Source organism: Dromiciops gliroides, chromosome X (genome assembly GCF_019393635.1).
Source record: "Dromiciops gliroides isolate mDroGli1 chromosome X, mDroGli1.pri, whole genome shotgun sequence".
In the NCBI taxonomy this organism is placed as follows: Eukaryota; Metazoa; Chordata; class Mammalia; order Microbiotheria; family Microbiotheriidae; genus Dromiciops; species Dromiciops gliroides.
The window spans coordinates 31,206,434-31,233,790 of NC_057867.1; the positions used below are offsets into that span (position 1 = coordinate 31,206,434).

At 45.6% G+C, this 27,357-nt stretch overlaps 2 protein-coding genes across 2 annotated transcripts; one reads left to right on the forward strand and one right to left on the reverse strand.

The window, feature by feature from the left end:
* The first annotated feature begins 3,411 nt into the window (after window positions 1-3,411).
* On the forward strand, window positions 3,412-11,033 carry TEX28 (testis expressed 28). Its single transcript, XM_043974621.1, has 3 exons — window positions 3,412-4,199; window positions 6,828-6,963; window positions 10,077-11,033. The coding sequence occupies exons 1-3, from the start codon at window positions 3,412-3,414 to the stop codon at window positions 10,431-10,433; spliced, it is 1,281 nt and encodes a 426-aa protein (XP_043830556.1). The 3' UTR covers window positions 10,434-11,033.
* Window positions 11,034-11,082: 49 nt separating this feature from the next.
* On the reverse strand, window positions 11,083-26,938 carry LOC122734100 (medium-wave-sensitive opsin 1). The gene is made up of 6 exons (XM_043974790.1): window positions 26,830-26,938; window positions 25,895-26,191; window positions 24,818-24,986; window positions 22,770-22,935; window positions 15,533-15,772; window positions 11,083-11,193 (listed from the first exon to the last, which is right to left on the reverse strand). The coding sequence occupies exons 1-6, from the start codon at window positions 26,936-26,938 to the stop codon at window positions 11,083-11,085; spliced, it is 1,092 nt and encodes a 363-aa protein (XP_043830725.1).
* Between the last annotated feature and the right edge of the window lie 419 nt (window positions 26,939-27,357).

Consider the following 27,357-nt stretch of genomic DNA (forward strand, 5'->3'; position numbering starts at 1 on the left):
TATACATCTGTAATCCCAGCCACCGGGGATGCTAAGCCTAGAAAATCTCTTGAGCTCCAGAGTCCTGAGAAACAGTAGGCTGTGTTAATTCATCATTACTATGGTGAGTTCCAAGGAGTGGGAGGCCACCAGGTTACCTAAGGAGAAATGAAACAGCCCAGGTCATAAGCAGAACATGTCAAAGTTCCCATGTTGATCAGTAGTGGGACCAGGCCCTCGAGTAACCCCTGTACTTCCAGCTTGTGATAGATAAGGAGATTCACTCTGGGGAAAATGTTTTTAAATTTAAAAATAAAGAGCCCATTCACTCTTCATATATTCCTTTATATAGTTCAATCTACATAACTTCTCTATTTGCTTGGATAAACCTATTTACTTACTATTTGCTATTTGTGATGGTCTTTTGTGGAACCAGCATTTGGCGACAAAGAGCTAAGCTGACAAGTATAAGCTAAAGGCTAGCTTCCCCCCTTAAGACTGACCAGCTGGGGGCAGCTAGGTGGTGCAGTGGATAGAGTATTGGCCCTGGATTCAGGAAGACCTGAGTTCAAATCTGGTCTCAGACACTTGACTAGCTGGTGACCCTGGGCAAGTCACTTAACCTTCATTGCCCTGCAAAAAAAAAAAAAAAGATTGACCAGTTGTAGCTATGTAGTACAGTGGATAAAGCACCGACCCTGGATTCAGGAGGATCTGAGTTCAAATCTAGCCTCAGACATTTGACACTTACTAGCTGTGTGACCCTGGGCAAGTCACTTAACAAAACAAAACAAAAAATTGACCAGGCCAACAGCCTTCCTGTTGAACCAGACTTAGAGCCCTATACTACCAATATTTGAGGGGACAGATAGATATCATTTTATTTTTGGGTTTTTTTTTTTTGGCAGGGCACTGAGGGTTAAGTGACTTGCCCAAGGTCACACAGCTAGTAAGTGTCAAGTGTCTGAGGCCGGATTTGAACTCAGATCCTCCTGAATCCAGGGCCAGTGTTTTATCCACTGTGCCACCTAGCTGCCCCCTGATAGATATCATTTTAGCCCAATACCCCTCTTCGAAAATAGTTAAAGGAAGGAGTCATGGCCTTTCTTCTGTTCCCCTCTAGAAGGAAATTGCAGTCTCACTTGGAGAGGGGAGCCAGATCATAGCGCCATATCTATACCTCTAGGGGAAGCTAGGTGGTGCAGTGCATAAAGCACCAGCCCTGAGTTCAAATCTGGCCTCAGACACTTGACACTTACTAGCTGCGTGACCCTGGGCAAGTCACTTAACCCTCATTGCCCTGCAGAAGAAGAAGGAGGAGGAGGAGGAGAAGGAGAAGAAGGAGGAGGAGGAGAAGGAGAAGAAGGAGGAGGAGAAGGAGGAGAAGGAGGAGGAGGAGGAGGAGGAGGAGGAGGAGGAGGAGAAGGAGAAGGAGAAGGAGAAGGAGAAGGAGAAGGAGAAGGAGAAGGAGAAGGAGAAGAAGAAGAAGAAGAAGAAGAAGAAGAAGAAGAAGAAGGAGAAGAAGAAGAAGAAGAAGAAGAAGAAGAAGAAGAAGAAGGAGAAGGAGAAGGAGAAGGAGAAGAAGAAGAAGAAGAAGAAGAAGAAGAAGAAGGAGAAGGAGAAGGAGAAGGAGAAGGAGAAGGAGAAGGAGAAGAAGAAGAAGAAGAAGAAGAAGAAGAAGAAGAAGAAGAAGAAGAAGAAGAAGGAGAAGAAGAAGGAGAAGAAGAAGAAGAAGAAGAAGAAGGAGAAGAAGGAGAAGAAGAAGAAGAAGAAGAAGAAGAAGAAGAAGAAGAAGAAGAAGAAGGAGGAGAAGAAGAAGAAGAAGAAGAAGAAGAAGAAGAAGAAGAAGAAGAAGAAGAAGAAGAAGACAACCTGGGTATAGATCCTGCATCACTGACTAAATGTGTGACCATGTCTATACCTCTATATCCATGTGGCTACAGATATCTCACACCAATATATGTATCTCACATGGGAATACTGTCATGGCCACCCATTCTATATTTGGCTAGTTTTGACTGTTAGAAAGCCTTTCTTTTCATAGAAACAAAATCTTCCTCTCTTCAACTCCTCACCACCACCACCACCACCACTATCACTTTTGCTCCCAGTTCTCCCCTGGAGGCTGCGTAGCTTAAATCTAGTCCCTCATGCCCATGTGAGTCTTCTCTTGGGCTAACCCCTCATCCCTTCAAATGGCATGGTCTCTAGGTGGCTCCTCATCCTGGTTGACTTCTAGACCCGTTCTACTTTGTCTGTTCTTCCTAAAATGTGATGCCCAGAGCAGAGGGACCTCAAAAGTCATCTTGTCCAAGCTCCATATTTTAAAGAGGAGGAAACTGAGGCCTAGAAAGGTTGTAACCACATTATCTAGGGAGTACATGGCAAAATCAAATTTCCAAACCAGACCCCCTGACTCCAAATCCAATACTCCTTTGCCATTATACCACGCCACCTCCCCCAAATCCAAGTGCCCTCACTTTATAGATGAAGAAATAGAACCATCCCAGGGGCGCATCTTGTTGATCTGGAGCAAGGAGCCCCATGCAGCTATAGGAGGATATGAGAGGGTGTTGAAGATAACTTGGCTACCTTCCCAAATTTGCCTTGGCTTTCTCTTGAATATATGAATTCAATAGCTATAGCTAATATGTATTAGTATTAATTATTATTATTAATACTTATTAACACTTAAATGCTTATAAAGCCCGTCCCAATTATTATTTCGTTTGATCTTCACAACCTTTAGAACTAAGTCCTATTGTGATCCCCATGAGGAGACTGAGGTAGGCCTGATGCTGACTCCTTCCTTTGACTATCTGAAAAAGGGGTTTTAAACTAAAATTATATCTATTTGTCCCCTCAAATACTGGTTGTATATGGGGTCTAAGTCTGATTCAGAAGGAAAGCTGTCACCCTGGTCACTCTTTTTTTTTTTTTTAGTGAGGCAATTGGGGTTAAGTGACTTGCCCAGGGTCACACAGATAGTAAGTGTTAAGTGTCTGAGGTCGGATTTGAACTCAGGTACTCCTGACTCCAGGACCAGTGCTCTATCCACTGCACCATCTAGCTGCCCCTCCTGGTCACTCTTAATTGGGAATCTAGCTAGCCTTTAGCTTACACTTGCCAACTTAGCTCTTTCTCACCAAGTCAAGTGACTTGCCCAGGATCATGTAGTTAACAAGTATCTGAAGTGGAAATTGATCTTAGGCCTTCTTTTTTTTTTCATTTTTGGTGAGGCAATTGGGATTAAGTGACTTGCCCAGGGTCACATAGCTAGTAAGTGTTAAGTGTCTAAGGCTGGATTTGAACTCAGGTCCTCCTGACTCCAGGGCCAGTGTTCTATCCACTGTGCTACCTAGCTGCCCCTGATCTCAGGCCTTCTTAACCCCCAGCCCAGCACTCTAGTCACTGCGCCACCTAGCTGATAAAATGTCCCTGAATCTCCCCACATGCACTGGTTACAGTATTCCCAACTTTGTGATTTCTGTTCTCCTGATGCAGGCAAAACATATGAAGAGTCATAGTCTCCCACACCCTCCCAATGGCCCTGTCAGCCAAGACAGATCCTCTTCTACCAATGGTGAGGGCCCCAGTGGCAACCCCAGCCAATCAGTCAATGAAACTAGCCGGAGTCTCCAGGATAGCATCAAACATCGCATCCTATACTTGTCAGAGCAGCTGAAAGTGGAGAAAACCAGCCGGGATGAGAACACAGTAGGCTACCTCAAACTGGTGTCAAAAGCTGACCGGCACCAGGCCACTCACATTAGACAAGCATTTGAGAAGGTGAATCAACGCTCTTCTGCCACTATTGCCCACATCGAACGCAAGCTCCGTCAGTATCACCAACAGCTCCAGGAAATGGAAGAGGGTAACAGATCCAAGAGCTCATCACTAAAGGAGGAGAAGGCCAACAAGAGCCAGGAGCCTGCTGACAAGGCCTCTCGGATGGAGCACCCGAGGCTCAGAGCAGAGGAATCCCAATTCAGAAATTCATTGGATACCATCGAGGAAGATGGGCTAGCTGCCGCCTTCATGCTGGAAAAGAAAGACACCCTGGGCCGGCAACAGGGCCTGCTCTTCCTGAAGATGAAGGAAGAGCTGGAGGATATAAAAAAATCCCATAGCAGATTTGAGGTTTCTTATGAAGCCCTGAAGGAGAAGTACCTGACTGACCTGCAGCTGATTATTGAATCTCTTCAGGAGGAAAAATACAGGTAAGACCAGGACCTTTGCCTTCACCTGCTCATGACTTTAGCAAAAGGAAAGGTTGTTTTCTTTTATGGTCCATCAGTCAGCCAGACACAAACTCATGAAATGGCAGAGCTGGTAGGGACCCAAGACATGACTTAGAAAGTCGAGCCCTTAGCTCAAGAAAGCCCTTTGGAATTCATCAAGTCCAATCCTCTTCACTCACATATAGGGAAGCTGAGTCCCAGAGAGATGCAATGAAAAGCTCCAGAAAGGCTCAGAAATTAGCCCCAACCTAGTCAGTGACAAATTCAGAACTAGAACCCAGGACCCACAACTCCCAGTGAAAGGCTTGTTATGCCTTCCCAAACAGCTGAGGATTTTCTCCTACAAACTTTGAAATATACTGAAGGATACTACTTTGTAAGCAAACCCACAGGCTGCCAACCCTGGGAAGCATTGAGATAAAAATTCTTTCTTTTTAAAATTTGCACCCGACCAACATGGCAGAGCCATAACTAGGATTGCTTGAGCCTTGGTCAAACTGTCCTCAGTTGAGTAGGGATAAGAAGGCATAGAGGAATTTGAATAACAATAACATTAGAGGGGCAGCTAGGTGGTGCAGAGGATAGAGCACCGACCCTGGATTCAGAAGGACCTGAGTTCAAATCCAGCTTCAGACCCTTGACACTTACTATCTGTGTGACCCTGGGCAAGTCACTTAATCCCAACTGCCTCACACACACACAAAAAAAAACAAGCAAAAACCAATAACATTAGAATAATAATAGTGGTAGTAGAATAGTAATAATAATAATAATAATAGCTAACATTTATGTAGTACTTTAAGATTTGCAAAGCACTTTACAAATGTTTCATTTCATCTTCACGACAACCCTGGAAGGTAGATGTTATTATTATCCCCATTTTACAGGTGAGAAAACTGAGGCAAAGAGATTAAATGAAGTCAAGTGACTTACCCAAGGTCACAGAGCTAGTGTCTGGGGCTGGGTTTGAATTCAGGTCTTCCTGACTTTAGACCCAGTGCTCTATCTGCCACACAACCTACTTATCATCTGGTAGCTTCCTTTTTTACTAATTAGACTTTCTAACCATGTGCTCAACTAGTTTCTGGATGCTGAAGGATTGCACATGCTATTTGTACCTTCTAAATTCAGTGGCCTGGAGAAAAGCTCTGTTCATCTCACCCTAGTTTCACCTCTGAAGTATAGTATGCAACTGATGCCTCAAGAGGATTTCATTCCTTCTCTGTCCTGCCTGGACCAAAAAAGCCCACCATTGTAGTCTCTTTTCCGGGTTAGACAACAAAAGGGATTCACTCCAGTTAAGGAGCTGTGAAAAATCAGTCAACTAGTGTCTTTGTTGAGCACCCTTCTCTAATGGAAGATACCAGGACTTGGAGTCAGAAGAGCAGGATTAGAATCTCAGAATTTCTATTTATGAGCTGTGTGGCCTTGAGCAATTCACTTCCCTCTTTGGGCCTCAGTTTCCTCCTCTGTAAAAGGGGAAGTAAGACTAGATGGCCTCTAAGTCTCTACAGATTTAAATGCTCTGGTCATATATTCTCAGTTCTGTGCTAAATCCTGAGAATCTTAAGTTCTTGCCTTCAAAAAGTTGATGAGGTAATTGGGGTGAGATCTAGGATTAAAGGTTTATAAAAAAAAACAAAACGGGGGCAGCTAGGTGGTGCAGTGGATAGAGCACCGGTCCTGGAGTCAGGAGGACCTGAGTTCAAATCCAGCCTTAGACACTTAAACACTTACTAGCTGTGTGACCCTGGGCAAGTCACTTAACCCCAATTGCCTCACTGAAAAAAAAAAAAAAAGAACAAACGAAGGAAGGAACGAAGTGATTGTTGAACCTACAACATGGAATCTAGAAGGCTTAATAGAACTGAATGCTCATGAGGTTGGTTTAGACTCCAAGAGGGATTGGATTTCAGGGATAACAGAGATCAGTGGGGGCTGGGATAATGAAAGGCAGAGGTATTTCGTAAAGGATGTAGGATGAGCTGCATCTTGAAAGCTGGTCATGTGAACAAATAGGAGGGGGATTCCAGGTGAGGGGTGATCATTGAGCAGAAGCTCAATGATTTTCCCCTTCCCACCTTGGACAGAGGACATTTTAACCTCTGAACCATGGCATCTAAAAACCAGAATGAGTATCAGGCGTTCATGAAATTAGCAGTTCACTGGTCCTCTGACTCCAAGAATCTTTTGAAATTTTATTTTATCAAAAATGGGGAAAGAATTTTCCCCACTGGTGTGATGGCAGGGGGGGGGGATGCTGGATTTGGAATTTGAGGAGCTGGGTTCAAATCTTGACTACGTTTGTGACTTTGGACAAGTCACTTAAAGCTCTCTGTGGCTTTTGTTTCTTCCCGTGTAAAAACAAGTGGCTTGGACCGAATGGCCTCTAAGGGCCTTTCCGGCTTTAAAGTTCTTCTTTGTTTTGTGTGGGGAAATGGATGCTGGTTGAAATGGGTCTCAGGAGGCATTTTAGAAGGAGGTATGGTTTTAGTTGAGCATTAAAGGAAAGAAGGGAAGGGGAAAAGGACCCCAAGTATTTTCCAGGGCTTGGAGAAGTGAACACTGTTTCCTGATGTGGTGTTAACTTTCTTTTTCATACACAAGGCAAAAGGTAATTCAAGAACAGGCCAATGACCACATGCAGGGGCACCTGGGTGAGATTTCCCATATCAAACAGAACTTGGCCTGCACTGAAGAGAAGATGGTCTATCTGTCCTATGAGAGAGCCAAGGAGATATGGGTGAGACCTTTGGGGCATGATAGAAGGTGAAGGGGGGAAGCTTTTCTCCCAAAAGGAGAAGGAGAGAAATGCATGTTGTGGCATTCATTTCTAGGAGAATGGAGTACAATGACCAAATTCAAAGATTGACTACCCAATCCAGGCATTGTTCTAATGCACAGGTTCTAAAGCCAGCCCAAATATTCTAATACTCCAAAGGGTCTGGACACCCCCCCCCCTATGAGTAATCTCTCCATTGATGCAGGTGGCAATTCCAGCTGTTCAGGGTGATTCCCATCAGTTCTTCCCCAGGGGCCAGAGCTGAGGCCTTCCTCAAGTCCTGTTACAGTGTAAGAAGGCCAGTGTTTATTCCAGAGTCGGCAAGGCCTCAAACTTTGGTATGCTTCCTCTTTTCCATTAGACCCACTTTAGTTTAATGGGTTAATATTCATTCTGTTATTGTGATAGCAGTTGTGGGCTAGGTGTAACACTTGGTAGTCCTACAGAAAAGTGGGTGATCAGTTCATTTACCAGGTAGGGAATGTAGGATATAATTTGGACACCAGGTGGCACTACCTCAGGCCACCAGCCAAGTGGTTGGTTAGCTCAGCCATTATTAATGTACTGACTTTCCCAAAGACCGCATTATCCTTATTTCTCACCAGGGGGCGCTTACCCTAAAAACTCTTAGACTTCTCCCTGCATAAACTCTGGACCAGATTCAATACAGATCTCAGGGTTTGTGAAAAGATAGTCAAGAAACACAGATAGACATATATATGAAGTGTGTGTGTGTGTGTGTGTGTGTGTGTGTGTGTGTGTGTGTGTGTGTATGGAAGGAGAGAGAGAGGAGCAAAAAAAGAGGGGGAAGAGGGAGAAGAGGAGGAGGAGGAAGAGGAAAAAAGAGGGAAGGGGAGAGAGAAAGGAAAAGAAAATATCTATTAGATATATGCAAATTATGAAATATTAGCTCTGGCTCTCCCTGTGGTTCTGCACCCCCCTAGCCCCTCACCCCCGCACTTGGTCAGTCCCCTTCAGTCCTGCTTACTCCCTGTATTTCGTATCATTTCACAAGCAGTCTTATTGTACAAAGAACATGAATGAGATGCTTGTTAAGAGTTATTACCCTGTGAAGTGCTCGGCTCAGTTACTTTTCCCACCCATTCTCCTGACCTTTTCCCAAAATGGAAAACTTCTAAACTTCCTTCTGGGGATGGGGGTGTGGAGGGTGTGAAAGGATCATGTGCAGGAGTGATGGATCTGGCACCTCTTCAAGGGTCAATGGCCTTAATCAGCCCAGAAAAAGAACTCCTGTAAGGGAGGGGCTTTGTCCGCCCATCAGCTGATCCTGCTTTCATAACACTACACAGACTGGCGCCCCAGAGACTGGCTTTGCCCCGGATCTGACTCATACTAGCACCACTGACTCTCAGAGCCCTGATGGGCAGCTGCATCTTCACTCTGGGGCCTGGACCTGGGCCTGGGCCTGAGTGCTCTCACTATCTACCTTGGTATTTGTGAACATCATTCAGAACGGTCGCTGATTGCATTCCTCGCCAGCAATGTAAACAGAGCACACAGCTCTGCCTTGCCCCTCCTCTCCAGTTTACACCCCCAAACCCACAGCCAGAAGTCTTTTCAAGGGCAAAGGAAACAGGAACTTGAGAATTACATATTAGCTACCTTGGTATACTGATGGCTGCCTTTTACTTCCCCTCTCCCCCATGTCACCAATCCCCTTCTCCATTGGCACTTCCACGGGGGTATTTAGGAATGCTCACTACATTCACAAGGCCAAGGGACCTTGATCCCTTATAATCAGTTAGTTTCAGACTGTTCCAAGCCCGCAGATTAAATTCCTAACCCCTGCTGTTCTGGTACAGACCTTTGATTTCAACCATGTAGGGAATTCTTGGTGTAGATAAGTTCCCTTTAACAATAAAGCTCCATAAAAAGACAAATATGAACAAAAAAATCTTTCTAGTGGCTCTTGCTGTGGTGGCAAAGAGTTAAAAATTGGGGAATAGCTAAACAGGGTGTGGCATATGATTCTGATGGAATTGTTCTCCTGGTGAACCGTTAATACAATTAGGAGAACACTTAATACGAAGACAACAGTATTGTAAGGAAAATCAGCTGTGAAAGACTTAGCTACTCTGATCAAAACAATGATCCAGGGCAATTCCAAAGGGCTCACTACGAAAAAAAAATGCTTCCACTTCTAGAAAGAGAGATGATGAACTCGGAGTACAGATTGAAGCAGGTTTTTCCTTTATTTTTCTTGCTTTTTTCTCAGAACATGGCTAATGCAGAAATATGTTTTGCATGACTATATAAGTGGAATGGGTATCATATTTCTTGCTTTCTCAGTGGGTGGAGGAGGGTTGGAGGGAAAGAGAATTTGGGACTGAAAATAAAAATTAAATTTAAATTTAAAAAATACAGCTCCGTCTGTAATCTACAATCTCTCACAATTGCTAAGAGCATTGAGAGGTTGAATGATTTGTTCAGTCACATAACCAATAGTCAGAGGCAAGTCTCCAGGTTGCAAAGCTGGCCCTCTGTCCCCTACATGGCTTTGGCCCTAAATCCTTGCTGGATTGGCAGGGCGCCCCCTTGCTCACAAGGGTGAGAAGAGCTGGGTTCCTCACTACAGGAAGCACCACCCAAGGCATACACCTGGGCACCTGGGCACCTGGGCAGAGAGCCGGGAGTGAAGCCCCACTATAGTCATCATTTCTCTTGTACTTCCCTGCATTCCCTCTGGTCTCTTCCCTCTTAAAGAAAATGTGCAATTCAACTGGATTCAATGATTGATGCTCATCCTTTTACTTCCTTCATTTCCCAGTGACTCCCCCACCCCTAATAGAATCCTTCTTTGCAGGAAAGAACACATTGGTCATGTCTTCCAGCATATACCTCACTTTGTGCCTGTTGTCCACCACCTCCTAACCTAGAGGCAGCAGGCATGCTTCACTAGAAGTGACTATAACTGAGCCATTATAAGGATACTCTAAGTGTTCATTGAGGGCTAAGAACTCAGTAGCATGTATGTATATAACTTCTTCAAGGAGGATCTTCTGACACGTGTGTGTGTGTGTGTGTGTGTGCACACGTGCTTTTGTCATCCTCAGGAGGTGATGGGGACCTTCCAGCATCGAATTTCCAAGCTGGAGGCCCAGCAGCAAGCAGCCCAACTAGAGTTAACAAAGAAGTCCAGAAGCCACACCCAAGTCGTCCTAGCTAAGTTCATGACCTTACTTCTCACTTTTACCACCATCATGCTCATCTGCGTGTCCACCATCTGCACCTGCCCTTTGCCCTTCTTCAAGTGTCGATTCCGTGCTTGTGCCATTTTCTTGTTCATTGGGCTGGGGATAATCACCTGGCAGAAGTGGTACTCTTTCCCATACAGGTATTGGCATGACTGGATCTTATCGAGGTGGAAGTTGTATTACAGAGACTCCAGGCTTCTGCCAAGTTGGGTTTAAAGGATCAGGGCAACCCTAGCCATCCTGGGAATGCCTGCTGGGCGCGTCTCCTTCATTTTATGTGTCTGAGGCTTCCAGCTGGGCTGCTGCAAGAATGGCTGGTCCTCCGTCCTCTCTTCCTGCTGCTAGGAAGCTTTCCAAAACTCAATACCCTCCCTGAAATTGTTTCTGCTCAGGCTTCCTGACCCTCTTCCCCCAAAATGGGTGATTCAGAGATAGGATGGGGTTTTCCACTGACTACTTTCCTGAGTATTTGAATATTAAAAGCTGAGAAGTAAGAGATCTGTCTCCTTTGTGTTCCCTGGTTGGTACCTCCTCCTTGGACCCATCTTTGCCTTCCGTTCCACCTCTGCTTTGAGAATGGGATAACCTTGACAGCCTTAGACTCTGACTGCCCAGAAAGGGAGGAATTGGGTCACTCAAACAGCTGGACACTCAGAAAGGGGTAAAGCAGCAGGGAGAAGGTGGCCGGTTGCCTAGGGGAGGAGAATCCACCCTTTGTTCCACAAAGTTGGGAAGGAAATGGGGTGGGAAGAAAAGCAAAGACTGAGGCCTGGAAAAGTGGGGGGGGGGGCTTTTGTTTCTGTGTATGTGAGGCACAGTGCCTTGTCCTCAGGCCTTGGGGCAGGGCTGGCGGGGTGGGGGGAGTTTATGCAGGCGCCACAGAGGAGACAGAAGAGACCTCTGTTCTAGAGGTGCTAGAAACTTCTGAGCCATCATCCACCTTCTTCCCAAAAAGCTGTAGGATGCACGTTCGGAACTGGAAGGACAGAAAGCATTAGCCATTGTTGCAAAGCGGACCTGCGCTTAGCACTGGATTCATCCTGTGCCACCCGAAAAACCTCAGAATCTTTCCTTCTGCCTCTACTTTCATCCAACCTTAAGAATAGCCAACATTTATGTAGCGTTTTCCGTAGTATCTCGTTTGACCCACACAACAACCTCTTATCGTCCCCCCTTTTCAGAGAGGTTAAGCAATAGAGGCACAGAGCTGCTGTGTGGGCCAGAGAGGCTGACAAGTCTACCTGACAAGTCTAGTGAGCCCTCTAACCACGGCACAGAGCTGCAGAGTTCTTAGTGTTCCTTAGTCTTCAGGCACCTTGGCTGGCAGCTAGCCTTGCCTCAACATGGCCACCTTTACAGCGGGCACACAAACCACCTGAGGATGTTTGGACACATCTAGGGGAAAAAGAAAGCTCTAGAAAACACCTCGAGGAAGTGTTGCATGCTGCTCCTTCCTTTTTCTTTGTCTTGTTGTTTCTGGGGAAGGCCAGAAGAGGAAGGAAGCATTGAGTGGGCCTTTCTTTATGACACCAACCTCTTCTCCTTCACACAGAAAGAGCTATTCGGATCCCGTGGCGGGGTTTTGTCTTGCCAATTCCTACCTAAGCGGATGTTTAGAAGCCTTAGCTCCTAAACAAGTTCCCTCATCATATCTGAAGTGACCCCAATATTTTTTTAATTTAGCCCAAAGGAATCTCTCATGTACCCCAACCATTCAAGAAATTTATCAAAATTGCAATTCTACTGCATTCACCCTTTCCCACTCCCTCTTCATGCTCTCTCTCTCTGTTTCTCTCTGTCTCTATCTCTGTCTCTGTCTGTCTCTCTGTCTCTCTCTCTCTCTCTCTCTCTCTCTCTCACACACACACACACACACACACACACACACACACACACACACACACACACATACACATACACAGAATGAAAGTAGCAGTGAGCTTCCCTGGATGAATAAAAGCAACTCACACTTACATATCATTTTAAGGTATGAAGAGTATTCTACCACATTTTCTCTCTCTCTCTCTCTCTCTCTCTCTCTCTCTCTCTCTCTTTCTTTTTTTGCAGGGCAAAGAGGGTTAAGTGACTTGCCCAGAGTCACACAGCACATTATCTATTTTGATTCTCTCAGCGACCCTGGGGGGAGGATAATTATCCCCATCTCACAGATGAGAATACTGAAACTGAAAAGAGGTTAAATGACTTGCCCAGGGTCATACAGCTGGGAAGTATCAGAGGTGGCTTCTGAATTCAGATTTTCCTTGACTCCATGGTATGGAAAGATGATGATTTCATTAAGAGAAAATTATGCTGGAGGCAGCTAGGTGGCGAAGTGGATAAAGCGCTGGCCCTGGATTCAGGAGGACCTGAGTTTAAATATGACCTCAGACACTTACTAGCTGTGTGATCTTAGGCAAATCACTTAACCCCTCATTGCCCCGGGGGGGGGGGGGGAGAGAGAGAGAGAAAATGATGCTTCAATAACTTACTAGAGTACTTTGGCCAGCAGCAAAAAGGGGTGGGGGGAGAGGTTAAGAATGTGGACAAGGTGAAACAAGCAAATATAATTTACAAGGGTTTTTAAAAAAATTTTTTTAGTGAGGCAATGGGGGTTAAGTGACTTGCTCAGGGTCACACAGCTAGTAAGTGTTAAGTGTCTGAGGCCAAATTTGAACTCAGGTCCTCCTGACTCCAGGGCTGGTGCTTTATCCACTGTGCCACGTAGCTGCCCCTACAAGGGGTTTTTAAAAGCCCTTGTCAAAATTCCATGCCAGTCTCCACATGGATTCTTGGAGTGTCCTACATCCCTAACTGGAGAAATGGCCAGAGGGAGGAGAGCATAAGTATGGTAAAAAGCCTGTGCAAAAGTGTGTCATGGAAGGAATGCAGCAAATAAGTGCATTGAGAAGCAACCTCTCACTGCATGAGAGGAAAATGCTAGAACTATATTGTAATTATTTCATTTGATCCTCATACCAACCCTACCAAGTAGGTGTTGATATTATCCCCATGTTACAGATGAGAAAACTGAAGCAGGCAGAGGTGAAGTGACTTGCCCAGGGTCACACAGCTAGTAAGCATCTGAGGCCAGATTGGAAATCATGAAGATGAATCTTCCTGACTCCAGGTCCAGAGCTCTATCCACTGTGCCGCCCAGAGCTTTCTCCATTAGACTACCCAGCTGCCCTAATGTGAGGACAGACAATGAAGATTCCAGAATAGAGAGACAGAGAGAATAGTGTCAAAGTCTATAAAATTTTGAAAGAAATGCAAAGGATAACCAGGGACTTGTTTTCCAAACCTAGAATATTGGACTTGGGCTGAATCCCTTGAAGTTTGAGAAAGGTGATCTGGGAGCCAACAAAATGGATTTTTTTTTTCCTAAGGCAGATAGTAAACACAGGGAGATGATTTCCCAGAGTGGTGAGATGTACAGTCAAAATACAAACACGATGGGCAGCTAGGTGGATCAGTGGATAAAGCACAAGCCTTGGATTCAGGAAGACCTGAGTTCGAATCCAGCCTCAGACACTTGACACTTACTGGCTGTGTGACCCTGGGCAAGTCACTTAACCCTCATTGCCCTGCAAAACAAAAAAAAACAAAAAAAACACACATGTAAGAAGAGTATGAGAGGTTTAAAAAAGTAATGGGGTTAAAAAAAGCAATGGGTTTTCTACCTACTCCCCATGTTCCCTTCAGTAAGTCATTTCACCTCTATCTTCTATAAAACAAGGGGGTGGGACTGGATGATCTCTAAGGGTCTTTCTAAATCTGTCTATGATCTTACTTGGAATCAGTGGACCAGGGCCAAAAGGATTTGGCCCTGCCTCTTTTTTGTTTTCTCTGTATGAGCCTGCTATTTCATTGGTATAGAGAAACTCCTAGTAAGGAAAATCCCTCTAACAATTCAAATTAGCAACTTTTCTGCAATTTCTAGTCTTAGTGAATGCCCTGGGGCACTGAGAGGGTTAATGGCTTGCCTAGGGTCCAACAGCCAATATGCAACAGAGGCAGGATTTGAACCCAGATCTTCCTAACTCCAAGGCCAGCTCTCTCTCCATTGCAGAGCAGCTAGGTGGCACAGTGGATAGAGCACTGGCCCTGAAGTTAAGAGGATCTAAATTCAAATCTCACCTCAGACACTTACTAGTTGTATGACCCTGGGCAAGTCACTTAACCCCTATTTCCTTAAACATCTGGGGCTATCGCCAATTATCCTGATAGATATCTTGCCATTGGACCCAATGGCTCTGGAGGAGAGAATGAGGCTGGTGACTTTGCACAGCCCTGCCTCACTTAAATCCAATTCACTGCAAATCAGGACATCACCCCAATGTCACGGTCTTCTTCAAAAATGAAGGACAGGGCAGCTAGGTGGCACAGTGGATAGAGCACTGGCCCTGGATTCAGGGGGACCTGAGTTCAAATCCAGCCTCAGACACTTGACACTTACAAGCTGTGTGACCCTGGGCAAGTCACTTGACCTCAATTGCATCACACCCCCCCCCCAAAAAAAGGAAGGACAAGGGGCAGCTACATGGCACAGTGGATAGAGCACTGGCCCTGGATTCAGGAGGACCTGAGTTCAAATCCAGCCTCAGACACTTAACACTTACTAGCTGTGTGACCCTGGGCAAGTCACTTAACCCCAACTGCCTCACCAAAAAAAAAAAAAAGAAGGACAAACAACAACAACAATCTGTCCATTGTACCAGGCTTATTGGTATCAATACTGTTGTTTGACTTTACTTTTCTTGTTTTATTTCTTTGGTCTGTGTTTTCTTTCACAACATGACTAATATGGAAATGTGTTTTGCATGACTGCACACGTATAACCTTTATCAAATTACTTGCCATCTCAGGTAGGGGAGGGAGGAGAGTGGGAGAGAATCTGGAACTCAAAATTGTAAAAATAAAATGAAAGTTAAAATTATTTTTACATATAATTGGGAAAAAATAAAATATTAAAATTCAAAAAAGTGTTAGTGTTAATATTAGTACAAGTATTATGACCTTGGGTACTGCCCCTATCTGAGCCTCAGTTTTCTCATCTGTAAAATCGATGATCTAAAATCGATGCTAAATGCTCTGACACGCTGATCTTGTTCTATGGCTGATAGATGCTAACAGGTTATTGAGGGCTGTGGCAATAATGCTCTCTCACCAACTGTCTCTCGGTGTACATGTCGCAGACAAGGTAGCATGGCCCACTGATTGGTTCAACCCCTTGCAGCCATTTCCGAGGTCACTCCCACAAGAGAGTGGCAGGGCTAAAGTTTGAATCCACATCTTGTTGATGTCATTCTACCTACCTGCCGATTCATGAAGACGTAAATGATGGGGTTGTAGATAGTGGCACTCTTGGCAAAGTAGGCAGGCAGGGATGCCGTCAAAGGGTGGAAGGCATAGCCAGGGTTTGCTGCTGCAAAGCATGCAAAGAAGGTATAGGGCCCCCAGCAAAAGCAATAAGCAAGGATCATTACCACCACCATGCGGGACACTTCCTTCTCAGCCTTCTGGGTAGATTCCGATTCCTTCTGTTGCTTAGCAACCTATGGGAAGGAGACAGCCTGTCAGCCACAGACAAACAAGAGCCATTCCTAAGACACCACAAATTGGAACAATTGTTCTGGGTTCTGTGCTTTAGGATCTCGAACACCACCATTCTGCACTACCCTGCCCCCAACACACGCAGGTACACACACGTGACAGTGACTCAAGGAGTTCTTTGGATTAGAATTCACATATAAAACACTGATTTTTTTTCTTTTCTTTCTTTTTTTTGTGAAGCAATTGGGGTTACGTGACTTGCCCAGGGTCACACAGCTAGTAAGTGTCAAGTGTCTGAGGCTGGATTTGAACTCAGGTCCTCCTGACTCCAGGGCCAGTGCTCTATCCACTGCGCCACCTAGCTGCCCCTGATTCTTTTTTTAATTGCCATCATCGTCAGTCATTATTTTACCAGAGAACTCATTCGGAGATCAGAAGAAATGTGAATTTGGTGCTGGTTCCTTGGAAGTTGGAAGAAGATGTGTACTTGGCCTTTGAATCTGTGTTCTGTTCAGGTCTCTCCTCCGAGTAGGAAAGTATGTCTCTCTTGAGTGTGGAGGAATGAGAAGTCTCCCTCAATTCCCTTTCCAAATTCTCTCCTAGAGCAAAGGACAATGACTCACCCTTATCTAGCAACTTACCAGTTCCAGGAGACATCCTGGTGTAGTGGGAAGAGCCTTCTATTTGAAGGACCTGAGTTCAAATACTGGCTCTGCCATTCACTACCTGTGTGACCTTAGACAAGTAAATTTACATCTCTTAGACTCTGCCCTCTTCTATAAAATGGACTGGATCTGAGGACCTCTAAGATCCCCTCCAGCTTTAAGTCTGTGATCTTTGACCTGCACAGAAAAGTCCTTGACCACCCCACTCCTTTCCCCAGCCCCTGCCCGACTCTTGACCTTGAGTAAGTGACTTTGACTTCTGGGCCTCAGTTTCCCCCTCTGTAAAATGAGGGAGCTGGACTAGATGACTATATTCCTGTGGTTCTAAGGTACCTGTCAGTTCAAAAGCTTCCTATTAACTGAGGAATGATTCAGGGAGGCAGCCAGAAGGAGGCAGAAGAAGGGAGATGCCACCAGCCCTTGGACACTGAAAGCAACCTCAGTGAATGGTGGCGCGTGAAGTAAGATCTTTATGGGATAATTCAAAGCAAGAAAAACCAAACAGAACCAAGAGAATGGTGTCAACCAGCAGTTCTCAACATGGAGCTTCTGGGGGTCCCTGAGATCCTTTGAGAGACTCTATGAAGGCAAAATGATTTTCATAATAATACTAAGATGTTAGGGCTGCAGTAGATAGAGCACAAGCCCTGGAGTTCAAATTCTGCCTCAGACACTTGACACTTACTAGCTGTGTGACTCTAGGCAAGTCACTTAACCCCAATTGCCTAACAATAATAATAAGTTTAATTTCTTTTTTTGTTTGTTTTGGGTTTTTTGTGGGGCAATTAGGGTTAAGTGACTTGCCCAGGGTCACACAGCTAGTGTCAAGTGTCTGAGGTCAGATTTGAACTCAGGTCCTTCTGAATCCAGGGCCTGTGCTCTATCCACTGTGCCACCTAGCTGTCCCTAGTTTAATTTCTAATATGATAATTAATGCTAACTATAACCCACAAAATAAAAATTGAGGGGGGAGCCATCCTAATTTTTTTTTTTGCGGGGCAATGGGGGTTAAGTGACTTGCCCAGGGTCACACAGCTAGTAAGTGTCAAGTGTCTGAGGTTGGATTTGAACTCAGGTACTCCTGAATCCAGGGCCGGTGCTTTATCCACTGTGCCACCTAGCCGCCCCCCATCCTAATTTTTTAAAGTATAAAGGGTATCTGAGACCAAAAAGTTGAGAATTACTGGAGCAAAAACTATGATAGGAGGAAGAATGACTGAAAATGAAGAGATGAAGAATCCTGATGGGAATTTAGAGGGAGAAACAGAGAAAGCAGTAGGAAAGGAAACACTGATTAAAATCAAATCATTTCAAATGAGATGAAGTGTGGCATCGTGCCAAGAGAACCAGAGCTGGTCTGAAAGGTGGAAGGACTTGGGTGCAAGAGCTGACTAGACATGTTGGTGCTCTCAAGGACCCCCTCCACACACACACACACACACACACACACACACACACACACCCTCTTTCTCAGGCTTGAAATTAAAGGGCCTTGATGGGAGGGACATTCCCATACCTATACCCACAGGCTCATTTCCACAACCCCATCCCCACCAGAAGAAAAATTTCAATAGAGTAAAGTAGAGTTGTTTGGACTGATGTTTAATTATGAAGTTTTTAATAAAACGTTTACTTTTTGTTAAAGTCCCACAGTCCACAATCAAGCTGATGATGGTCCCATTCTCACTAAGGCAGAAAGGGCCCCTTTTCCACAGCCCTTTCTAAGGCTGTCCTTTGATAACTTTTCCAATCACTTTCAAAGTGTCTAAGAGACAACAGTCTGCCCTGGGGCAGGATAATAATAATTGATATTTCTGTAGCACTTTATGGTTTACAAAATGTTTTACGTACATTCTCTCATTTAAGCCTGCTCATTAAATGCTAATATTTTTTTCCATTTCTAGATGTTCACGTGAACTATTTGTGCCCAACCTGTGGTAGAGCACTTCCAAGCTCATACTGGCCTGATCAGCCACCGTACCTTGACCCCAATATAGTGATGTCATTTGGTCTGCTTCGAAAACCAAGGACAACAACCAAACAACCATTTCCATTTTATGGATGAGGAAACTGATGCTCAGGGACATTAAGTGATATGCCCAGGGTCACGCAGCTGTTAAATGCCCAAGGCAGGATTTGAATCCAGGTCTTTCCAATTTCCTATCTAGCACTCTAACTACTATGCCAGGCTGTACCCACTTAAAGTTGAGATGCCTCAAAGACTTCTGAGGAAACTGGACCCCTAGGTTGTCCTAGCCTCATTGGATAAACCTTTGATCAGTGTCTTCTATGGTGCCCATAGATTACTGCAGAGAGAAATAAAAAGGACTGAAAACAAGACTGGCAAGGCAGCCATAATCCACGGGAGGGGGAGTGTTGCCAGGCAAAGAGGAAGCTAGGAAGAAAGGGGTTTGGATGATATAAGGAGACCCCTAGAGTTTGAAGGAGAGGACCTATACTGTATTTGGATCCCGGCCTCTTCTATTGTGTTACTGTGGCCAAGTCGCTTCCCCTTCCTTGGCCTCAGTTTCTTCCTCTGTAGAATGAAAAGGTTGGACTAGATGACCTCGGAGGTCCCTTGTATTTCTCAGTTTGTGATCCTATGATCCCATCAGCAGCACAGTGGAAGAAAGGGACAGCCCTTGATTCAGGGAAACCCAAGTTCAAGTCCTGCTTCTGACATCTACTGTCCATGTGACCATGGACCTCTCTGGGTTACAGGAAGCTCATTAAGACTATAAGGAAGGGGGCAGCTAGATGGCGCAGTGGATAAATCACCGGCCCTGGATTCAGGAGGACCTGAGTTCAAATCCGGCCTCAGACACTTGATACTTACTAGCTGTGTGACCCTGGGCAAGTCACTTAATCCTCATTGCCCCCCCCCAAGAAAAAAAAGAAAGAAGGGGAGATCACTGGGTTCCCCAAGATGATTTTTTTTAAAAGGGGAGGGCAACTATGTGACGCAGTGGTTAAGCACTGGCCCTGGATTCAGGAAGACCTGAGTTCAAATCCAGCCTCAGACACTTGACACTTCCTAGCTATGTGACCCTGGGAAAATCACTTAACCCTGATTTCCCTGCCCAAAAGGGAAAAAAAACTATAAGGAACCACACATATATAACCTATAGCAAACTGCTTGCCTTCTCAATATAGGGGGAGAGGAGATAATTTGAAACAAAAAAAATTTTTTAATGAATGTTAAAAATTGTTTTTACACGTAATTGGGGGAAAATACTAAATTATTAAAAAGACTTGGGGCAGCTAGGTGGTGCAGTGGATAGAGCACCGGCCCTGGAGTCAGGAGGACCTGAGTTCAAATTTGACCTCAGACACTTAACACTTACTAGCTGTGTGACCCTGGGCAAGTCACTTAACCCCAATGGCCTCACACACACACACAAAAAGACTATAAGAAACCAATGAACTGTATGGATCTGCATCATTAGAAGTAAGTTCCACATTGGAAGTTCTCTACACTAACGAAGTAACAGATCTGAAGCAAGGAAATAAAATCCCATCAAAAAGGACCTTGCTTGCTCACTGGTGGTTTGAGCTACCCTAGGGAGCCAGGTCAGTCTTTGTTACACTCTCAGTGTAACTGGAAAGATGAAAAGCAGCCTGATTACATCATTGCCCAATTCAATAAAGCCCAGGGGCTGCCTAAGACCACTGAGATCAAAAAGGAATTCTTGTGTTTGGCCTTTAAAAGCCCACCTGCCTTTCCCAGCCACACCCTCCCCCATCCGTTCACCAATCTAGCCAGATTGTCCTTCCGGCTCATCCTCATACACTAAATGCTCCACCTTGGGGCTCCCTGATTTCCCCTAGACTGCATGTCCTCTTCACCTCTGCCTCTCACAGTCTCAACTTTCCTTCAAATCTCAGTTCAAAAACCATCTTAGACATGACAACTTTCAAGACACTCCCAGCTCCAGCCTGCTCCCCCAAAATGTATTGTCTTCATTTGGCATCTATATTTTCAGTTATATTCTCATAAATTCGATTGGATTTATTTAGTAAATATTTTGTTTAGACTTATACATGTAATAAACGCATATATGTATATAGCTTTCCCGTCCACATCATGACTTTCCCCATCACAGTTTCAATATGCAGCAGATCGGCATAAGAAATTAAATGGCAATTCAGGGGGGAGTTTTGCAGAAGCTGCAGACAACACAGAGCCTGTGATCAAATACTTAACCCCAATTTTACAATAAGGTATTGTAAGCACCCCATAAAAGAAAAAGAACAAAATTCAGACTTCTTTGGTATGAAGGGAGGGCCACAAAATTTTATGTGGATTTTCCAGATCCCGGGGAGCACTATACCCCTAACCCCCACAATGTGGACAAGATAACTAGAGATGGAGATATTGTTTGTGTCTCCAGGGCTTGGTACGGTGTCTGGCCCACAGGAATTACTGGTTATCTCCCCAAAAGCTCTTTGAGAGCAAAGACTGTTTCATTTTTGACTTTGTGCCCCTAGCACCTTGGACAGTACCTGTCATTACTGGGGGCTTAAGAAATGCTTCTTGATTGACTGATAGCTCAATTAGTACATTCTGTGAACCATGGCCAACTCAGTGGCCTAGTGGCTAGGGAGCTAGACACAGAGCCAGTAAGATCTGAGTTCAAATCCTGCCTAAGACACTAGCTGTGCAACCCTAGACAAGTTACTTTATCTCTGCCTCAGTTCCCTCATCTGTAAAATGGTGATAACAATGGCACCCACCTCCCAGGATTATTGGGCACATCAAGTGAGATAGTATACATAAAGTTCTTTGCAAACCTTAAATGTTAGCTACTAGTAGTAGTAGTAAGGCCAAGGGCATAGGGCTAGTGCCAGGCAAGCCACTTACTATGGCCATGAGTCATACTGAGCCCCCTTGCTGTCTGTCTTTTAAATATATACCCTCAGGGGCAGCTAGATGGCACAGTGGATAAAGCACCCGCTCTGGATTCAGGAATACCTAAGTTCAAATCCGGCCTCAGACACTTGACACTTACTAGCTGTGTGACTCTGGGCAAGTCACTTAACCCTCATTGCCCTGCAAAAAAACAAAAACAAAAACAAAAACAAAAATAAATATATACCCTCAGTCATGAGGGGCCATGGGCAAGAAAGAGAATGTAAAGAGATTAAAGTATGTCCATCTCCACTATGGAAGAGGCTTGTGATTTTCTGCATCCCATTAACATGAATCTAATGCCTACCTTCACCCACCCCCACATACATCCACCAACCAGACCTGGAACATTATTCTGCAGTATCTGATAATCAGGTGAATGGAGGTGAGAGAGCTGGAGGCAGAGTGGGTAAGAGGGCCAGACATAGAAACAGGAAGCCATGGGTTCAAGCCTCACCTCTGATCCTTATAAGCCATGTAATCCTTGCCAAGTCACTTTCTGGCCCTCAGCATCCCCTCCAAGGGTTGTTGGGAGACTCACATGAGCTAATGTCTCAGAAATGCTTTCTAAATGTAAGTCATTAGTATGTGGTGTTATCATTAGCTCAGTTGCATGATGTTAATGTAGCTTTCCACAACTCATCTGAAGAGTTAGAGGAATCTGTTAAAAGAGGCTCTCAGTGGACTGATTTGGGTGCATTGAATAGCTTCCACTCTCAGTCCTACCACTTACTGCCTACGTGACCTTGGACAAGTCCCTTCTCCTCCCTGTGCCTCAGTTTCCTCCTCTGTAAAATGAGGGGGTTGAACTTGATGACCTCTGTGGTCTCTTCCACCTCCAGATCTAACTAGGTTCCTGTGATCCCACAATTAGACCCTCCTTCTTTGGGGATTCCTCTGCATGTAGGGTATTTTTCACCTGCTGGGCAGGTCTGAAATGATAATAATAATAAGAGTAAACATTTAGATAGCACTTCAAGGTTTAGAAAGTGCATTATCTGCCCTCTTATTTAATACTCCTATCCATTAAGCACTATTATTGCATGCCTATTTTTTTTGGTGAGGCAATTAGGGTTAAGTGACTTGCCCAGGGTCACACAGCTAGTAAGTGTTAAGTATCTGAGGCCAGATTTGAACTCAGGTCCTCCTGAATCCAGGGCTGGTGCTTTATCCACTGCAACGCCACCTAGCTGCCCCCATTGCATGCCTATTTTAAAGAAATCAATGCATTAAGTGATTTGCCCAGGGTCACACAGCTGTTAAGTGTCCATGGCAGGATTTGAACTCTGGTCTTGCCCATTTCTCATTCAGCACTCTCTCCACTATGCCCTGCTGCTTTTCAGATTCTTCAGGAGTCTCTTACTGCTGGAAAGCCTGAGCCACAGCCCCTGGCAAGGGGGACTTTTCAAGGTAAAGGATACTCACAGCCCGGATGGCCAGCCACACTTGGATATAGCAGAGAAGGATGATGCTGAGAGGGAGGATGCAACAGGTGGACATGAGGACAATCATGTAGGACTGGACACCGGGGTCAGAGCTACCACTGAACACATCAGGACCACAGGATGTCTTCAGCCCATGAGGCCAGTACCTGGGAATGAAGGAGTGAAAGTGAAGCCCAGCAGGAAGGAGACCCAGGCTTTGGGGCTATGGTGTGACCTTGGCATACAGGGGCTAGGGAGGGACCTTGGTTAAGCAGCTGAGGCCCAGAGCCAAGATGCAGTTTGATGATGCTCCAAAAAGTGTGCATTAGGCATCTGCTAGGCACCAGGGAATACCATGGCAAAGTAGTCTCTGTTCTCTTGTTACTGTTGAGTCATTTTTCAGTTGTGTCTGACTCTTCATGACCCCTTTGGGGTTTTGGGGGGCAGAGATACTAGAATGGTTTGCCATTTCCTTCTCCAGTGGATTAAGGCAAACAGAGGTAAAGTGACTTGCCCAGGGTCACACAGTTAGTAAGTGTATGAGGCCATTTTGGAACTCAGATCTTCCTGACTCCATGCTTGGCATTCTATCCACTGCAGTGCCACCTGGCTTAAGAGATGCCTATTGAAGAATGACTGAGGAACACTATTCCCTTTCCTTTAGGACACCGCTCCTTCTATAAGAGTCTAGTGGAAAATATACTAGACCCAAGTTTCAGGCCTGAAGCCACTGCTCAGAGCTCACAGGGCCCTCAGAGGTCAGCTAACTCGAACCCCTGTTTTATCAAAGGGGAAAACACAAACCTGGTAAAGGGGAAAACATCACACTTTGAGCAATGTTATGATAGATTACAGACTCAGCTAAAGGTATCGTCTCGTTCAAACCCCTCATTTTTCAGAGGAGGAAATTGAGGCACACAGAGAAGACCACAGTAGATGCTTAGTTGTGGTTGTTGTGGTGGTGGTGGTGGTCGTTGTTTCCTGAAGAGGACCAATGACATTCTGGGGTGATGTCTTGATTTGCCCATGAATTGAATTGAAGTGAGGGGGAAAGTCCTCAGCCTTACTCTCTCTTCCAGAGTGATCCAAAAGTGTCTAATAATGTTCGTTGGCTTCCCTGAGTGACTCGCTCCTTTCTGATTACTTTCTTGCCCCAGTAGTTATGTATTGGCCTGCGGGCAGTGCACCCTACAAGGCATTCCACTTCCTGCCTTTCCTTCCTTACCTTCTTTCCCCTTGTGTCTGGAGTGTTCTCTCTCCTCACTTCTGATTACTCCACGGCTCAGCTTGGCTGCTCTTCCTAGGTCCCTTGCCCTCTCCCCATCCCACAAGTCATTAGCATTCTTTCTCTCTGGAAATCACTTTGTACATAATTTAAGTTTACTTCTTGGGCAGAATTGGATCTCCCCAATAGGGCTGAAGCATCCAGAAGATAGGGTTTACCTCCTTTGTATTGCTAGCCCCCAGCACAGAGTCTTACAAATCTGGAGGAGGGGGAGTAAGGGAGAGGATAACCAGAGGTATGATTTCATTGTGAATTCCTGGTGGGGAAACCCTCTCCAAAAGTATAGATCTGCACTCAGAATCACAGGGCCTATGAGAAACTGACTAGAGAAAGCATTTAATACATGTTTAGTGGATTGAATTGAACCAGCCTTCATACCATTCCAGCCCTGATGGGGTTTCTGTGTTTCATTTATTAGTATTAACAATAATAACAGGGGCAGCTAGGTGGTACAGTGGATAAAGCACTGGCCTTGGATTCAGGAGTACCTGAGTTCAAATCCAGCCTCAGACACTTGACACTAGCTGTGTGACCCTGAGCAAGTCACTTAACCCCAATTGCCTCACTAAAAAAAAATTTTTTTTAAAAACCAATAATAACAGTAATAGTTCCCATTTCTCTGGTGCTTTAAGATTTGCAAAGCACTTTCCTCCCACCAACTCTGTGGAGGAGGTAGTAGAAGAAGTACCATTATTCCAGTTTTACAGATGAGAAAACTGAGGCCCAGAGAACTGTCATGCAGCAAGCATGTGTGACTCACTCACCTGCTCCAGCCAAAGATTGGTGGCGAAGTCCAGACAGCTGCCCAGACCCAGGAGAAGACAATGCCTACCATGGCCAGCTTGGCATCAAACTTCACATTACCAAAAGGCTTGCACACCACCACCCACCTCTCCCAGGAGATGATGGCTAGAGACCAGAGACCTGTGATGCCTAGAGAAAGAGGGGAGAAAATCAGGGGATGGAGTCAGCAGGGGAGCCCAGAGATCCTGAAGTGTGAAGAGACTGTCTCTCATCCCTCACTCTGTTAGAGTCAAATTACAGTGTGTCTGACTGTGGCTGATCAGACTAATATGGGCTCAGAATGCTCTACCACAGGTCAAACACAAATAATCCATGTGAACGTTTGGGTTGGATTCTCTAAGATCAGCCTAACCTGGGAAGAGGCATCAGACCTCCAGGGAGAACCATGCTCTTGGCCACCCAACCACCCAGAAAAAGGTCCTTCCTTCCTCCCTCCTTCCCTTCTCCCTTTCTTCCTTTCCTCCCTCTTCCTTCTTTCCTTCCCTCTTTTCTTTCTTCCTTCCTCTTGTTCTTCCTTTCTTTTTCTATTAGATTTCTTTCCTTCCTTTTCTTTTTCTTGTTTTCTTTTCAACACTATATGAAAGCACATAAAATTCCTCATCTCTCTTCTCCTTTTCTTCCTCTTCTTTCCCTTCCTACTCTTTTGTACTCATTTCCTTCTCCACCCCAATTTCTAGAGCTTGACCACACCTTAACACTCAGGGCAGCTTTGCCAAAGCCATAATTCTTTCTGTTTCCTGGCGCCCGCTTCCATAAACCTTTGGATGACTGGAATAAGCACCACAAGACATATCCAAGGTTCAACTGGGAGAGCACAAGGCTGCCACATGGCAGGAGTAGGTGGGAGCTCAGCCCAGTTTACCATCTTGGAGAAACCTACTGATCATTAACTAATCCTTCTTGTTAAGTGAGTGCTAAGCTCTGTTGCTTCTGCCTGCTGAAGGACTGTCAGAGCCCCCCTTATATTTTGTACCCTTAAAATCTAGCACCACCTTAGGACCATCTCTGTTTCTGAGCTGCTCCTGGAGCTGCCTTACCACATAGAGAGACAGTGTAGCCCTCCAGGACACACATCGGGTGGCCCAAGATGAAGTAGCCATAGATCTGGTTGATGACACTGATGGTGCTAGCAATGATGGTCTCCCCCAGGTCAGCCACGGCCAAGTTCACCAGGATCCAGTTCAGGGGGTGGCGAAGTTTCTTGAACTTCATGGTTGCCACCAGCACCAACCCATTGGTGAAGACGGATGCGATGACCACAAAGACCATCCAGAGGCTGGTGAGGTTGTATACCCAGCGTGGGGCGATGTGATAATTGGGACCTTCAAATGGGCCTGTGGAAGGGGGCATTGAGTGGTTGATTAAAGAGAAATCAGTCATGTAATAGACCTTGGGGTGGGAGCCCCCTCCCCAAAACCAGGTTGTCAGATGAGGTACTTGGAAACGATGTCCAAAAAGAACATCTCCCCCAACCAGGGGAGAAGCCCCCACAGCCCATGTTGGGCTGCCTTCATGCCACCCCCCACCAAAGGGGAAAGGTGATTCCTGAAGCCTGGATTGGATTTCTCGTTCCGTGACACCGTTCCTGGGTTCAAAACCTTTTCTCCGTCCACCCTCCGCCCTCCTTAGTCACCCTCCTTGGTGAGGCCTACCCTGCTCACTAAATCCTTCAGTTTCCCCTCTCTGTCTTCAATGACATTTCTTTCTGAGAAAGACTTTCTATGTCTCTGTTCCAGCTTCCTGTTTCCCCCATTCGATCATTCAGTGATCTACTAGTGTCTTGTAGGTGACAGGAGGGCCCCTGTGAGGGTCTACCTGGGTGGGAACTTGCTTTGTTGGCCCCTTCCTATTCCCAAACGAGAATGGCCTGAATCCACTCTACCCATCGATGCCCAGCCCATTGGCCTGGGGTGGGCAGGGCAATGTGCCCCATATACTAGTGACCTCTCTAACATCAGGGGCACAGACTCACCCCTTGTGTTGTTGCTGTTGGTGTAAACAAAAAGGCTTGCCCGAGTAGTCTCCTCGTTCTCGTCCCGCCGCCAAGCCAAGAACCCTGCAGGGTCCCATGCCTGTGTCATGGCCCCCTTTCTTTCTTCCCTTTCCTTGCCCTCTCTATGCTCCTCAGCCTCCTCCCCACAACCCTTCCTCTGCTCTGAAGCCTTCCTCCACCCCTCCCCCACCTGCTGTCTGCCCTGGTGGTAGCCCCGTCACTGGGTTTTATACAAGCCTTACTGGATTAGCTGTGGCCTTCCTCACCTTCCAAGCTCCCCAAATACTTAAACTTCTGATCTCTTAATTGGGCCTGGGGCTTAAGCCTCTCCACCACCCCCCTTCCTCCTCCCCCAAAGGCCTACCTATTGAAAACCATAATCATTTTCCCATCCATTTGCATTGGGCAAGCTTGGAGGTGGTGGGGAAGAGAGGCCTGTGAGGTGAGGAAGCCCTGGTGAGGTCCTGCAGCATCTTCTTGCTTTCTTTTTCTTTCAAGGGCAGGGCC